General features: G+C 42.0%; 1 protein-coding gene across 1 annotated transcript; it reads left to right on the forward strand.

The window, feature by feature from the left end:
• The first annotated feature begins 8,544 nt into the window (after window positions 1–8,544).
• desi1a (desumoylating isopeptidase 1a) lies at window positions 8,545–13,526 on the forward strand. The gene is made up of 7 exons (XM_060903980.1): window positions 8,545–8,695; window positions 9,692–9,713; window positions 9,816–9,885; window positions 9,968–10,077; window positions 10,350–10,472; window positions 11,025–11,118; window positions 13,183–13,526. The coding sequence occupies exons 1-6, from the start codon at window positions 8,605–8,607 to the stop codon at window positions 11,116–11,118; spliced, it is 510 nt and encodes a 169-aa protein (XP_060759963.1). The 5' UTR covers window positions 8,545–8,604; the 3' UTR covers window positions 13,183–13,526.
• Window positions 13,527–14,749: the final 1,223 nt, after the last annotated feature.

Below are 14,749 nucleotides of genomic sequence, written 5' to 3' on the forward strand. Positions count from 1 at the left end.
TCATTGTATGCAAAAATAGAAATCTTATTTTACAAAAAAGAGAAACATGGTTTTAAGATTTACTGAGCACAATTTATTTCATGTTTAGGCTATTGAGACAGAATGTTTATCTCATTGTATTTATGCTCAATGTATTTTGTTTTGGTTTTAAATAAACTAAACAAAACATTTTGAACGCTTAAATATTGCCATGTTTTGCCCATATGTGCCCCCCTGAAAAAACACTGGCCCCACCTCGGCCCCCCTAGTAATTTTGGTCTAGAACCGCCACTGCACTACACCACTGTGCTGCCTGTGATTAGTCATTCAAAATGTTATCCGAGATTAGTTATTTGAAACAATTGTGAAAAGTCATTAGTCATTTGGAATAACTGCGATCAGTGATTGGTCTTTAAGAACAATGGTGTGGTTAGTCATTTGGAACAATAGTGATTGGTCTTTTGGAATACTTTTATAAAGTCATCAGTCATTTGAAACAATTGTGATTAGTGATTAGTCATTTAAAATGTTATCCATGGTTAGTTATTTGAAACAATTGTGAAAAGTCATTAGTCATTTGGAGTAACTGTGATCAGTGATTGGTCTTTATGAACAATGGTGTGATTAGTCATTTTGAACAATGGTGATTGGTCTTTTGGAATAATTTTGTAAAGTCGTTAGTCATTTGGAACAATCATGATCAGTGATCAGTCATTCGGGAGAATGGAGATAAGTGATTGGTCATTGGAACAAGCATCATCAGCGGTTAGTCATTTGGAACAATTGTGATAAACGATTAGTCCTTAAAATGTTATACATGATTAGTTATTTGAAATAATTGTGAAATGTCATTTGGAATAACTGCAATCAGTGATTGGTCTTTAAGAACAATGGTGATCAGTGATTAGTCATTCAGAACAATGGTGATCATTGATTGGTTATTTTGAACAATAGTGATTGGTGAGTGGTCATTTGGAATAATTTTGTAAAGTCATTAGACCTTTGGAACAATTGTGATCAGTGATTAGTCATCCGGGAGAATGGTGACCAATGATTGGTCATTTGGGAAAAAACTGTGCTCAGTGATTAGTCGTTTGAAGACAAAACAATTGTGATCAGTGATTGGTAATTTAAAATGTTGTCTGTGATTAGTCTCATCTCATTATCTCAAGCCGCTTTATCCTGTTCTACAGGGTCGCAGGCAAGCTGGAGCCTATCCCAGTTGACTACGGGCGAAAGGCGGGGTACACCCTGGACAAGTCGCCAGGTCATCACAGGGCAGACACAGACAACCATTCACACTCACATTCACACCTACGGTCAATTTAGAGTCACCAGTTAACCTAACCTGCATGTCTTTGGACTGTGGGGGAAACCGGAGCACCCGGAGGAAACCCACGCGGACACAGGGAGAACATGCAAACTCCACACAGAAAGGCCCTCGCCGGCCCCGGGGCTCGAACCCAGGACCTTCTTGCTGTGAGGCGACAGCGCTAACCACTACACCACCGTGCCGCCCCTCTGTGATTAGTCGTTTTAAGTAATCGTGAAAAGTCAGTCATTTTGGAATAATTGTGATCAGTGATTCATCTTTAACAACAATGGTGATCAGTGATTAGTCATTTTGAATAATGGTGAAGATCAGACTTTGATAGATCCCTGTTCTTTAAATATAACTGTGCCCACTCACACCTGACTCTAATTTCACCTTCAAATTAACTGCTAATCCTAGAGGTTCACATACTTTTGCCACTCACAGATATGTAAATATTGGATAATTTTCCTCAATAAATAAATAAATGACCAAGTATAATATTTTTGTCTCATTAGTTTAACTGGGTTCTCTTTATCTACTTTTAGGACTTGTATGAAAATCTGATGATGTTTTAGGTCATATTTATGCAGAAATATAGAAAATTCTCAAGGGTTCACAAACTTTCAAGCACCACTGTACGCCACTAGTATTTATCATATGAGCTCCATCCAGGACATGGAGAACCAAAACCGTGACATAAATCTCTATGTATCATAAGCCATGTTTGTAGCACTGACCCACACCAAGACAAATCATCTTGTTTGTAAGGAAAAATATCCTACACAGTACCTCTATTATTTTTCCCAGCAAAACACAGACAATTTTCAAGAACCCCACTTTATGCCACAGAGTGCCACTAGTGGTCAAACGTTTCACATCAAGAACTTCTATTCAGAGAAGATACAGTATTTCTGTTAATGAGCAAGTGTATTCATAACCTGGTTGACCAGTTCATTACTTAAATGTATGGACAATGTTTTCATCATTCTGGATTATTACCATGCTTAGCTTCAAAAAAGGGGACTTTTATAACTCTAACTCTTTCTTCTAAAAAAAATTGTAGATTCCTACATCAAACCTTGGGCTTCCTAAAGAGGGACAAGAGAAGAATATAAAGTAAATTTATATATAAAGAGTTCTATAAACGTGTAGTCACTTCATAAAACCCGAACACATCCATTATAATACACACTAACTTAGCTATATGGCTAAAGCTACCACAGAAAGTCATCGCTATAATTAGCTAACAGAAGGCTGCTCCTGGAAAAAAGAAATAAATATTAATAATACTGACTAATAATACTTCATTATTCATACCAGAGAATCAAGATTAAAACGTAGTTAGTTAAAAAAATAAATAGAATAACTGGCAAAAGTAGTTTAACGACAATATAAATACATTACACCTGCTGTTTTCTGCAGTTCTCTAATCAGCCGATCGCTTGAAGCATCAAATCACGCAGATACAAATCAAGAGCTTCAGTTAATGTTCACAATGTCCAAACATCAGAATGGGAAACATTGTGATCTCAAAGTGTGACTTTCTTTCACTGTGGTATGGGTGTTGGTTTGAGCCAGATGGACTGGTTTGAGTATTTCAGAAACTGCTGATCTCCTGGGGTTTTCACACACAACAGTCTCTAGAGTTTACACAGAATGGTGCGGAAAACAAAAAACAACCATCAAGTGAGTGAGTGACAGTTCTGTGGGTGGAAAGTAAACAAACGCCTTGTTGATAAGAGAGGGTCAGAGGGAAATGGACAGATTTGGACATGTTCAAGCTTTTTTTTGCCAGGAAGGATATAGCAACTCATATAATCACTCTTTAAAACTGTGGTGAGCAGAAAAGCATCTCAGCATGCAACAGAGAGAGAAGAACACATTGGGTTCCACTCGTGCAGCCAAGAACAGGGATCTTAGAATCAACAACACGTTCCTATTAAAGTGGCCAGGGAGTGTGCACACCACCATCCCATCTCATCTTATTATCTCTAGCCGCTTTATCCTGTCCTACAGGGTCGCAGGCAAGTTGGAGCCTATCCCAGCTGACTACGGGCGAAAGGCAGGGTACACCCTGGACAAGTCGCCAGGTCATCACAGGGCTGACACATAGACACAGACAACCATTCACACTCACATTCACACCTACGGTCAATTTAGAGTCACCAGTTAACCTAACCTGCATGTCTTTGGACTGTGAGGGAAACCGGAGCACCCGGAGGAAACCCATGCGGACATGGGGAGAACATGCAAACTCCGCACAGAAAGGCCCTCGCCGGCCACGGGGCTCGAACCCGGACCTTCTTGCTGTGAGGCGACAGCGCTAACCACTACACCACCGTGCCGCCCCCACCACCACCACCATCCCACACTCTGCCAAATCCCTTTTCTTCATGTTTACAAAAAGTTTGTATGACTTTATTGCGTCTTTCCCCACTCACTCTATATCCCTAACAGTCAGTTCTGCTCTTCTCGCCAGAAATCGTCAACTCTCGTTAAAGCCAAAAGACTTCCATCCTCTTTCTTTAACTGCTTCAGGTGTGAATGCAGGTTGAATGGGAAATGCCTCTATCAGCTCCTCTGAATAATATCCCATCAAGAAGTCTTGGAAAGGATGTGAAACGTTTAACTTCCGCAGTCTTAAAAAAAAGGTTCTTTAACAGCCCTTCAATTGTTTTTATGGAGAGTTAACTTCATTAAATGATTCTACTTCTTACAATAGAATCGTATTACTCTCTTGTGGGGTTTGTACACGGTGCTATTAAAGGATTAGAAGCTTCTAGATCATTTCTTGCATTAGGGACAAAACCCTCATCTCATGTAGAGTTCCAAATTTCCCCAGACAGGTTTGTGTATGTGAAGTTTATTATGTTTACTTGTCAATTTTTTTTTTTCAGAAACCAAATGGCTGCCATCCAAAGTCCCTAGAGTGGAGATAATAAACTTTCTGTTTCACTGTGACTGAAAACGAGAGCCAGGTTGCACAAAATGAAACTGAGAGTTATTTTCAGACACAGAAAACAAGCTTACATCAACAACATCTGATTTTAGGATACAATTTTAATGTTTTTATTCAAAGAACAGGCACGGTGGCATGGCTGGTAGTGTTGGCAGCTCACAGCTTTCGAGTCGTGCGTTCGAGTCTGAGCTCAGGTTACTGTCTGTGGGGAGTTTTGCATGTTTTCCCCTTGTCTTCGTGGGTATTCTCTGGATTCTGTGGTTTCCTCCCACCTCCCAGAAACATGCCAGATTGGTGCATGTGTGTGTGTGCGAGCGTGGTGCCCTGTGATGGACTGGCATCTGATTCAGGCCATATTAATTACTTGCTGAACTCAGAAACTGAAAGTTCCTGATGAGACCATCCTGGATTCCAAGTTGAGGGGGTGTTTTTTGTTTTTTCCTGGTTGGAGTTCAAGAATTAAGAGTTACAATCTCTAGTTGAATACAGCAATAACAATGAGCCAATGTTGGCAAGCTTACCGAATCTGAAATAAACTGAGAAATGTTAATGGTGTGTGGGGGTCTGAATTTGTAACCAATGAACAGTCAGTTAGGACATAACTGTTTTTCACTGGAGCCAAGTGTATTTTTCCAAATGGGTCTGATTCAAAATATACTTTCTTTGACTTTCTCTGGCTAAAAACAAGCTCCAAACTAAAATGGGACAAGGAACACTCAACAGTCCATCACTGCTTGTTTGTTGAGTGTGCATTGACCTTCACCATGTCAAAGTGATACTGAAAATGAATAAATGAAACCAATGAGATATTCTGCAAATGCAAACACAGCTTTGTTCTACTTTATGGAGCATCTGTACACCTGCACATTCATGGACTTATCAGCCAATCATGTGGCAGCAGTGCAATGCAAAATATCATGTAGATACATGTGAAGATCTTCACTTAGTGATCAAACATTGGAATGGGGGAAAAAGTCTGATCTCTCTGATTTTAACCGTGGCATGGCTGTTGGTTTGAGCCAGATGGACTGGTTTGAGTATTTCAGAAACTGCTGATCTCCGGGGGTTTTCACACACAGATGTCTCTGGAGTTTACACAGAAGGGTGCCAAAAAACAAACAAACAAACAAACAAACAAACATACACACAAAAAAATCCAGGGTCTGCAGGCTGAAACAACTTGTCGATAAGAGATCAGAGGAGAATGACCAGACTGGTCTGAGCTAACAGGAAGTCACAAAATCACACTTTACAACCGTGATGAGCAGAAAAGCATCTCCAAATGCACACCAAACCTTGAGGTACATGGGGTACAATAGCAGAAGACCATATCAGGTTCCTTTTCTGTCAACCAAGAACAGGAATTGGAGGCCATCATGGGCATAACCTTGCCCAAACTGGACAGTTGAAGATTAGGAAAAAAAAACAAGTTGATTTTCTTCAACTGTCCAGTTTGGGTGAGTCTGTGCCCATGATAGCCTTGGATTCCTGTTCTTGACTGACAAGAGAGGAACCTGATGAGGTCAACAAGGTGTTTGTTTCCACCCACAGAACTGTTGCACACTCACTCACTCACTCACTCACTGTTTTTTGTTTTTCACATCATTCTGTGTAAACTCTAGAGACTGTTGTGTGTGAAAACCCCAGGAGATCAGCAGTTTCTGAAATACTCAAACCAGTCCATCTGGCTCAAACCAACACCCATACCACAGTGAAAGAAAGTCACACTTTGAGATCACAATAATTTTCCCATTCTGATGTTTGATATGAACATTACCAGAAACTCTTGATCTGTCTCTGCATCATTTTGTTTGCATTGTACATAACTGCATGAATATGCAAGAGTACCAGTGTTCCTAATAAAGTGGATATGTGGAGAAAAAAATATATAAAAAAGTCTTCTTCTTCTTTCAGCTGCTCCCATTAGGGGTTGCCACAGCAGATACGCTGTAGAGCCACATATTTGATTTGGTGTAGGTTTTACACTGGATGCCTTTCCTGACTCAACCCTCCCCGATCTATCTGGGCTTGGGATTGGCACTAAAGCCTCTGTCACAATTGGCCGTACGTGCTCCTACGGCCGGTCTACGTGCAAAAAACACAAGAAATGCATGGAGGGCGCGCGTGAAACGCATGGAGGGCGCGCATGTGACGTGCTGATTTTTGAGCCGTAGACTGGCCACAGAGGTTCTTTGTCATGTCAAACAAACTCTACGGGCGCTTACATTTTTTTCAGGTTGCAAGACAAACTTACGGCCAACGTATGTCTTTCTCCATGAACAAAAAAAATGCAGTGATTTGGGAAACGCCAAAAATCGCACAGCCAAAAAATCGTACATCCAGTTGTGACCTAGGCTTAAGTATGCACTGGCTTGTACAACCCCAGGTGAACATGCAAATTCCACACAGAAAGACCCCGTTGGCCATGAAGTTCGAACCTGGAACCTTCTTGCTGTGAGGCGACAGTGCTAACCACTGCCTGGACATTTAGTATGTATATATACATTTAGGGCAGTGGGCATGTGCCGTCCTTGACCATCATGCAATGGAGTAGTAAGGCATCTCCTTCCCTCCACTAGCCTGTGGTGGTGCTTTGAGCAAGCACTAGCAACCCCTCGCTCCCACTGGTCAGGGTTACGACCGAAGACTGGACTCGGAAGACTGCGTGGAGGAGACCACCACTTGGTGGTTCAACGAGCAGGAAGGCAGACCCAGCAAAGCATTTGTGGAGCACAAGCAGGGCACAGTGCAACACGTAGAACACTGTTGGCCATCCACTGCATCCCGACCTAGCTCCAGCTGTCCTGATTTTGTCTTGCCCCTGGACCCAGTTAGGTCGGGACGAAAGAGCGAGGTTGATGGCTGTGCAACTCTCCCTCACTCTAATCCAAGTCATGTGCAAGTCTCATCTCATTCCACCTCATCTCATTATCTCTAGCCGCTTTATCCTGTTCTACAGGGTCGCAGGCAAGCCGGAGCCTATCCCAGCTGACTACGGGTGAAAGGCGGGGTACACCCTGGACAAGTCGCCAGGTCATCACAGGGCTGACACATAGACACAGACAACCATTCACACTCACATTCACACCTACGGTCAATTTAGAGTCACCAGTTAACCTAACCTGCATGTCTTTGGACTGTGGGGGAAACTGGAGCACCCGGAGGAAACCCACGCGGACACGGGGAGAACATGCAAACTCCGCACAGAAAGGCCCTCGCCGGCCACGGGGCTCGAACCCGGACCTTCTTGCTGTGAGGCAACAGCGCTAACCACTATACCACCGTGCCGCCCCATGTGCAAGTTATGACTTCAAATTCAAATTTGAAGTCATGGTCACCTTCGACCCAGAAGGACGAACATCATCATATATACACTAAATGGCCAAAAAACATATTCACCCCTGACCCACACTACACCCATATGTGGTTCTTCCCACATGGTTGGAAGCACATCATTGTATAGAATGTCTCTGTATGTCGTAGCTTTCTAATTACAATCTCCCTTCACTGGAACTAAGAGGCCCAAACATGAAAATGTTCCAGCATGACAATGCCCCTGTACACAAAGCACAGGAGCTCTAAGAAGACATGGTGTGAGAAGGTTGGAGTGAAGAACCCGAGTGTCTTGCACAGAGCCCCAACTGAAGATCTTTGGGATGAACTGGAACCTCAACATCAGTGTCAATGCCCTTGTAACTGAACTGAATGAACAGTAATCCCCACAGCCACGCCCTAAAATCAAGTGGAAAGGCTTCCCAGAAGACAAGAGAAGAGAAGAGAAGAGAAGAGTGGAACTCATTATTACAGCAAGAGGGAAATACATCTGGAATGGGATGCTCAACAAGGATGTGATGGTGAGGTCTGCACATACTTTTGGCCACAGGGTCTGTGGTAGAAGTTGTGTTATTTTCACCTTCATGTCTAAAACCTATGGCCATGTCACTGGTTAGCTCATCTGCGGTAATGTTCGAAAGATTTAGACCGCAATATCGCATTAGGATACAGATCACGGACTTCCTGTAATAATTAGCTTGCAGTCATATATCAACCTGATCTAATTTCTCTCCCTTTTTTATTTTATTCCTGAGTAAGTATGAGTCAACTCGAGTGTGAGTCAAACTGCAGCTTGTCCAGCGCTTTCTGAGGAACCTGATTGACTTCACAGCCGTCCAATCATTTGACAGAGAGTCGGCATGACGAGCCAATCACGTCTCAAGAGACCGACCGATAATATCGCTACTGTCCAATCCTAGCGAGGGAGGCGGGGCTTGTGATGCGGAAAATGACGCGGCAGGAGGCTGGAGATTGCTAGTCATTTTCATCACCAGCATAGCAACGAAAAAAAAAAATTATGGAGAAAAACTGTACAACGTTCCCCGTCCAGCTTTATATTTACGACCTCTCAAAGGGAATGGCGCGCCAGCTCAGCCCGATAATGCTCGGTGAGCGGTGACAATGTCCTGTTTCTGCTTATTCATCTGTATGAGGAAAGCTTAGCATAGTGTAACGGTGACGGCTAGCTGCGCGCGCTAATGCTAATCCTTTCGTTTCCTGACAGGACGGTCGCTATGGCAACATGTTTAAGTCGCGTTGACTGAAGTCAGCTTTATGATTGTGACTGTTAAGCTGAAATAAAGACATGTTCGTGTTTATTTAAGGAACACAGCCTTCAGGAGGTACACGGTGAAAGGTTTAGACGAAGAAAACGTCTTTTTTTTTTTTTTTGGCGAGTATTTTTTTCCTCAGATTGCGATGCTGCAAAGTCTCGCGATATTTAGAATGCGCTAACCTCATCCCACGTCATGATACAGGAAGTCTCGCGATATTTAGAATGCGCTAACCTCATCTCACGTCATGGTACAGGAAGTCTCGCGATATTTAGAATGCGCTAACCTCGCCTCGCTTCATGATACAGGAAGTATCGCGATATTTACAGCTGTCAAAATAAAGAGATTAAGTATTAATGTTCATGGCTGAAGTGATATATAAAGAGGAAGAAAGTTAAAAAAAGTGAAAATAAGAAACAAGAAGGATGAGAAAAAGAGGACAAGGGAAAAGAATGGTAGAAGTAAAAGATGGGATGGAAGAGAAGGAATAAGAGGAAAGAATAGAAAGACTGGAGCAAAGAAAGAATGAATAAAAGAAGAGGGAGAGAGTTTGAGAGAGAAGTATGGGGGAAAGAATAGAGCAATGAGAGAGAGAAGGAAAGAAGAGATGAATAAAGGGAAAAGAAAGTAGGAGAGACAGACAGACAGAGAGGTGAAAAATTGACTTCCAAGCTCCGCCTTCAGACTTCTGGCCACGCCCCCACCTGAATTTGATGCCTTGTTTTATCCTTGTTTGTAGATAACAGCACATCACACATTATCATAAACGACCGATTGATGATGGAGTTTTAACTCCGTGTCCTCTCATCCTGTTTTATTTTTCTCTTTTAGGGAAGCAGCTGGATGGAATTTGGTAAGTTGTAGCAAACAAACTCGAGACTGCTTCCATGAATATTAGATAAACATTGTCTTTATAGACAACATCAAGGTATTAATTCAGTGTGTGTGTCTTCAGGCACACATCCATCGTGGTGTATGGAGATGAATTCTTCTTCGGTGGTGTGGGGATCTCTAGCTGCCCTCCGGTAAATCTCTCCTGACTCGGACTGCTCTTTGAGCCAAGAGTCAGGAAAATATACATCGTTAACAGAAAGGTGTGTGTTGCAGGGTGGGACGATGCTGGGGCCGCCCGATTCTGTGGTGGAGTTGGGGAACACGGAGGTGAACGAGGAGATCTTCATGGACTACCTGTCCTCACTCGGAGAAACCACATACAGGTGTGTGTGTGTGATGATTGGTTAGAAGGAGTCTCCAGTGTCAGAGCTTTATACCGGTCAAAGGTAAAGCTGTAACTTTAAGAGCAATTAATAGGGAAAATAATCAACTTTGGGATGGGAAGAAGAACAGGAACTCCGCTTCATCACTTCCTGTTGTATTCCATGTCTGATACTTTAAAATTGGTGTGTGTGAGTGAGATCTCACTGAATTGTGTAGTCATGTTGCATGTGTCATTAAGCTAATTTCTCTCTGTGTGTGTGTGTGTGTGTAGAGGGGAGAGATACAGGTTGTTTGAGCACAACTGTAACACCTTCACTAACGAAGTGGCTCAGTTTTTAACCGGCCGGAAGATTCCTTCTTACATCACGGACCTGCCGTCTGAAGTGCTCTCCACGTATGTCTTGCATGCACACACACACGCGCGCGCGCGCACACACACACACACACACACACACACACACACAGAGGAGAGTGAGAGAGAGGGGAGAAAGCGAGCTGTAATTTTGCTCACTTGAGCTCTTCCTGGCCCCGCCCCTATACCATGCTGTGATTATGCGTTAGCTGACTGTACTACAGCGTGTTCTGATCCATTTGCAGTTGTGAAGTGACACAGTTGAAGACATCGGTCTAAAATTAACTCGGGGTGTGATTTAGCAGCACTCTGAAGTGATCCTGTGAAGTTTCCATCCCCTCAGTGCCATAATAAACACTTTAATCACACAAAAGCTATGAAGCGTCTCAAAATAAACGCTGCAAATCTCTGTTTCCTATCACATCATCTGAATTCTTCTCTGCACACACACTGCTGTCACAACCAGAGCTGGGCTGTACATCAGATGAACAGGAGTAGAGCTCAGGACACACAAACAATGATCATATTATTATTATTATTATTATTATTATTACATCCTGTTCACCCCTGTGTGTGTGTGTGTGTCTTCCTCAGGCCGTTTGGTCAGGTCCTGAGGCCGATCCTGGACTCCATCCACATTGCGCCCCCTGGTGGAAGTGTTATCAACAGCCAGAATAATCACAGCTAGGTCTCTTTCACCAGATCCCCACACGCACGCACTGGCAGCTTGTGTTTGTGTTTAAACAGTCATGTTGGTTTGAGACTCGGGGATCAGTTGTGTGCTGTACACACACACGGCTCTGATCCTCGACTCTGATCCTCACGCTGCAGTCCTGAAGCCACAGTCAGGGATCTCATTACTCCGTCTCAGTGCACACCGAGCTGCCGTTTCATCAGGTTCACCCCCACTGACTGGACTCTGCAATGTATTGGCACCCGTCTACCCCAACTATGAATGGGAGGAGACAACCTTTGAGCAGACATGAGCTGTACGCCCCGTCTGGGTCTGCTGCTCTGGTATCCATGTCATTTGAATGTCTCTCTGTCTCACTGGGCAGCATGTTAACTGGAGGAAGAAGCCATGTCCAGGTCATCATACACTATTAGACCAAACATTTATTAACTGTAGGACGAATCACTTTAGTGAATCAAATCACTTACATTTAATAACTGGATGAATCACTTTTACCAATCGAATCACTTACATTTGTAAACTGTGGGACGAATCACTTTAATGACTCGAATCACTTACATTTGTAAACTGTGGGACGAATCACTTTAATGAATCGAATCACTTACATTTGTAAACTGTGGGACGAATCACTTTAATGAATCGAATCACTTACATTTGTAAACTGTGGGGCGAATCACTTTAGTGAATCGAATCACTTACATTTGTAAACTGTGGGACGAATCACTTTAATGAATCAAATCACTTACATTTGTAAACTGTGGGGCGAATCACTTTAGTGAATCAAATCGCTTGCATTTATTAACTGTGGGGCAAATTGCTTTAACCAACCAAATCATTTACATTTAATAACTGTGGGATGGATTGTTTCATGAATCAAATCACTTACATTTATTAATTGTGGGATGAATTGCTTTAATCAGTTGAATCACTTGCATTTAATAACTGTGGGACCAACAACTCAGTCATTGGCAATGAGATGAATCATTCAAATCATCTGCATTTCTTAGCTACCACATGAAGCACTTGAATCACCCGAATCTATCAAACCACTTATTGCTTTATTAGCTATGAGATGAATCAGTTGAATTCACTGAATGACATCCAGTATGTTAGCATTGATCCAAATCTCTTGAATCAGTTCAGTCAATCAGCTCTCACATGCCTCTTAGCTATGAGGTGAATCACTTGAATCACCTGAATTTGTTTGCTCCCAGACGAATCTCTTGATTCACCTGACTCTTTCAAATCCTCCAAGATGAATCACTTCAGTCGATCAAATCGCTTACCTTTCTAAATGATTCGTCGATTGGACCGACAGTTCTGATTAGCCATGTTTATGAAAAGAATTATGGGATTGCCTACATTGTGAAAGACACAAGGGAGACTACCTCCAAAATTTTCAGGTGTTTTCCTGCCTTTTGTTTGGAGCACAGTGATGAGTCAGGTGGTGGCTGTTCTCAGCACAGCAGCGACCGTGAGGTGGAAGTGTGTGGCACAGGTACAAGTGTTAGAAAAATGAAGAGAACCGTGTTCTTAGTGATATGAGGGGGTGTGGGTGAAAGAAAATGAATCCCTGATTGTGGCACTTACGATTCACTCATACTGCTTTTTCTAAAATTCTCACAAGCAGATATTGTTGAAGTAACTCATCTCATCTTAATTTTAATTGCCATGGAAACAGCTTAGGAACGTTGACCTGAACTCCAGCACTGGCTGTCTTTAAACACATGCGACATAATAAATATCTTCTGATCAAATACGTTACTGCAGTTTAAACCCATCCTATATTCAGTAAATGGGTTTTAAATCAAGTATTTATATTATAATTAAAAACGTTAATCTATAAATCTTTAGTAAACGAAGCTTCTGGTGTTTGTAGTGTGATTTTCTAACTCTCTTCAGTGTCGGACAGTGTTATCCCTCATGAATGATTAATTTTTGTCTGTTTATTTGCACATTTTTCTGAACTCCTGACCTCTTTCCTGTTTTTTTTTTTTTTTTTTTTTTTTAAATTCACTGCACTTTATGTTGCCATATTACAGTATTTTTTTTTTCCAGCAATGCCTGATCTGATCTGATCTGACTGGATGGGAAATAAACAGCATAACAGATTGTTATTAGATTGCGTACAGTTGTTATTGTTGTTCGAGTTTTCACAAGGTCAGGGTATGTGGAGACTGATCGATTGATTGTATTTTAACTTATCATTGCAATTTCTATTTATTAACAATAATATAATTAAACGATGTATTATGTTGCCATAAATATTTATTTGATGTTCTGATTTAAGCAGTGTGTATCCTCTGTGTGTACTCTGTCGTAATACTTGGAATTTAATATTTAACATGTATATTATTATATTATACAAATGTATTCATCTCAATAAAGAAATGCAGCTGTTATGTGTGTGTGTGTCCTTGTCACTATTTTGGTTTTAAGAGTTAAAGAACTGCTTTTAATTTTAAATCCTATTTTACAAAACATTTGCATTTAAATTCTAACCAGATGCTTTTTTTTTTGCTATTTACTTTTATATCCTTGCCGTTCTAGCCAACGTGAATATTGTTTCTGCTTTAGGAGTCATGCAGTAGGGATCAAGAAGAGAAAATGCACAACTATAAGATCAGAGAAACTTCAGCATTTTGTTAAATGTATAGAAACCACATACAGTACATATATATATTGCATAATTTAATATTTTCTACTGAACAGATTCAGATGGGGGTGGCACGGTGGTGTAGTGGTTAGCGCTGTCGCCTCACAGCAAGAAGGTCCGGGTTTGAGCCCCGTGGCCGGCGAGGGCCTTTCTGTGCGGAGTTTGCATGTTCTCCCCGTGTCCGCGTGGGTTTCCTCCGGGTGCTCCGGTTTCCCCCACAGTCCAAAGACATGCAGGTTAGGTTAACTGGTGACTCTAAATTGACCGTAGGTGTGAATGTGAGTGTGAATGGTTGTCTGTGTCTATGTGTCAGCCCTGTGATGACCTGGCGGCTTGTCCAGGGTGTACCCCGCCTTTCGCCCGTAGTCAGCTGGGATAGGCTCCAGCTTGCCTGCGACCCTGTAGAACAGGATAAAGTGGCTACAGATAATGAGATGAGAGATTCAGATGGGAGTGATGTAATCCAGCTGACACGTCACTCTAACATGGGCTCTGAAATGCACAAACTGGAGCCTGTGGATCATCTGATAACATAATAAAAATAATACAGAATAAATGTTGGTCTGCTGGTGAGAAACTTAAAGAATGGAAATCTCTGGACTGAACTTTCCACCTGGAAGACACTCTGGACTCTTACAGTAATGCTTTTATGGCTGAGGACTGCAGTTGACTTGCTAACTTTAGGACTGCAGTTGTCATGAACAGTTTTGCACTCAAGTTTCCATCAATGAAGAGTTTATAACATCAACGAAACTGACTTCATGTTAAAACTGTTAATGTTATAGTCATGCTGTCTGTTGTTGCCCAAATGAGGATGGGTTCCCTTTTGAGTCTGGTTCCTCTCAAGGTTTCTTCCTCATGTCGTCTGAGGGAGTTTTTCCTTGCCACCGTCGCCACAGGCTTGCTCATTGGGGATAGATTAGGAATAAAATTAGCTCATGTTTTAAGTCGTTCAAATTCTGTAAAGCT

This window comes from Neoarius graeffei, chromosome 22 (assembly GCF_027579695.1).
Source record: "Neoarius graeffei isolate fNeoGra1 chromosome 22, fNeoGra1.pri, whole genome shotgun sequence".
Lineage (NCBI taxonomy): Eukaryota > Metazoa > Chordata > Actinopteri > Siluriformes > Ariidae > Neoarius > Neoarius graeffei.

Bases quoted from the DNA above. Each gene is read 5' to 3' on its own strand.
- desi1a (XM_060903980.1), top strand. From the start codon at position 8,605: ATGGAGAAAAACTGTACAACGTTCCCCGTCCAGCTTTATATTTACGAC. The intron at 8,696-9,691 runs GTGAGCGGTGAC...TTTCTCTTTTAG, and splicing joins GCTCAGCCCGATAATGCTCG to GGAAGCAGCTGGATGGAATT. The intron at 9,886-9,967 runs GTAAATCTCTCC...TGTGTGTTGCAG, and splicing joins GGATCTCTAGCTGCCCTCCG to GGTGGGACGATGCTGGGGCC.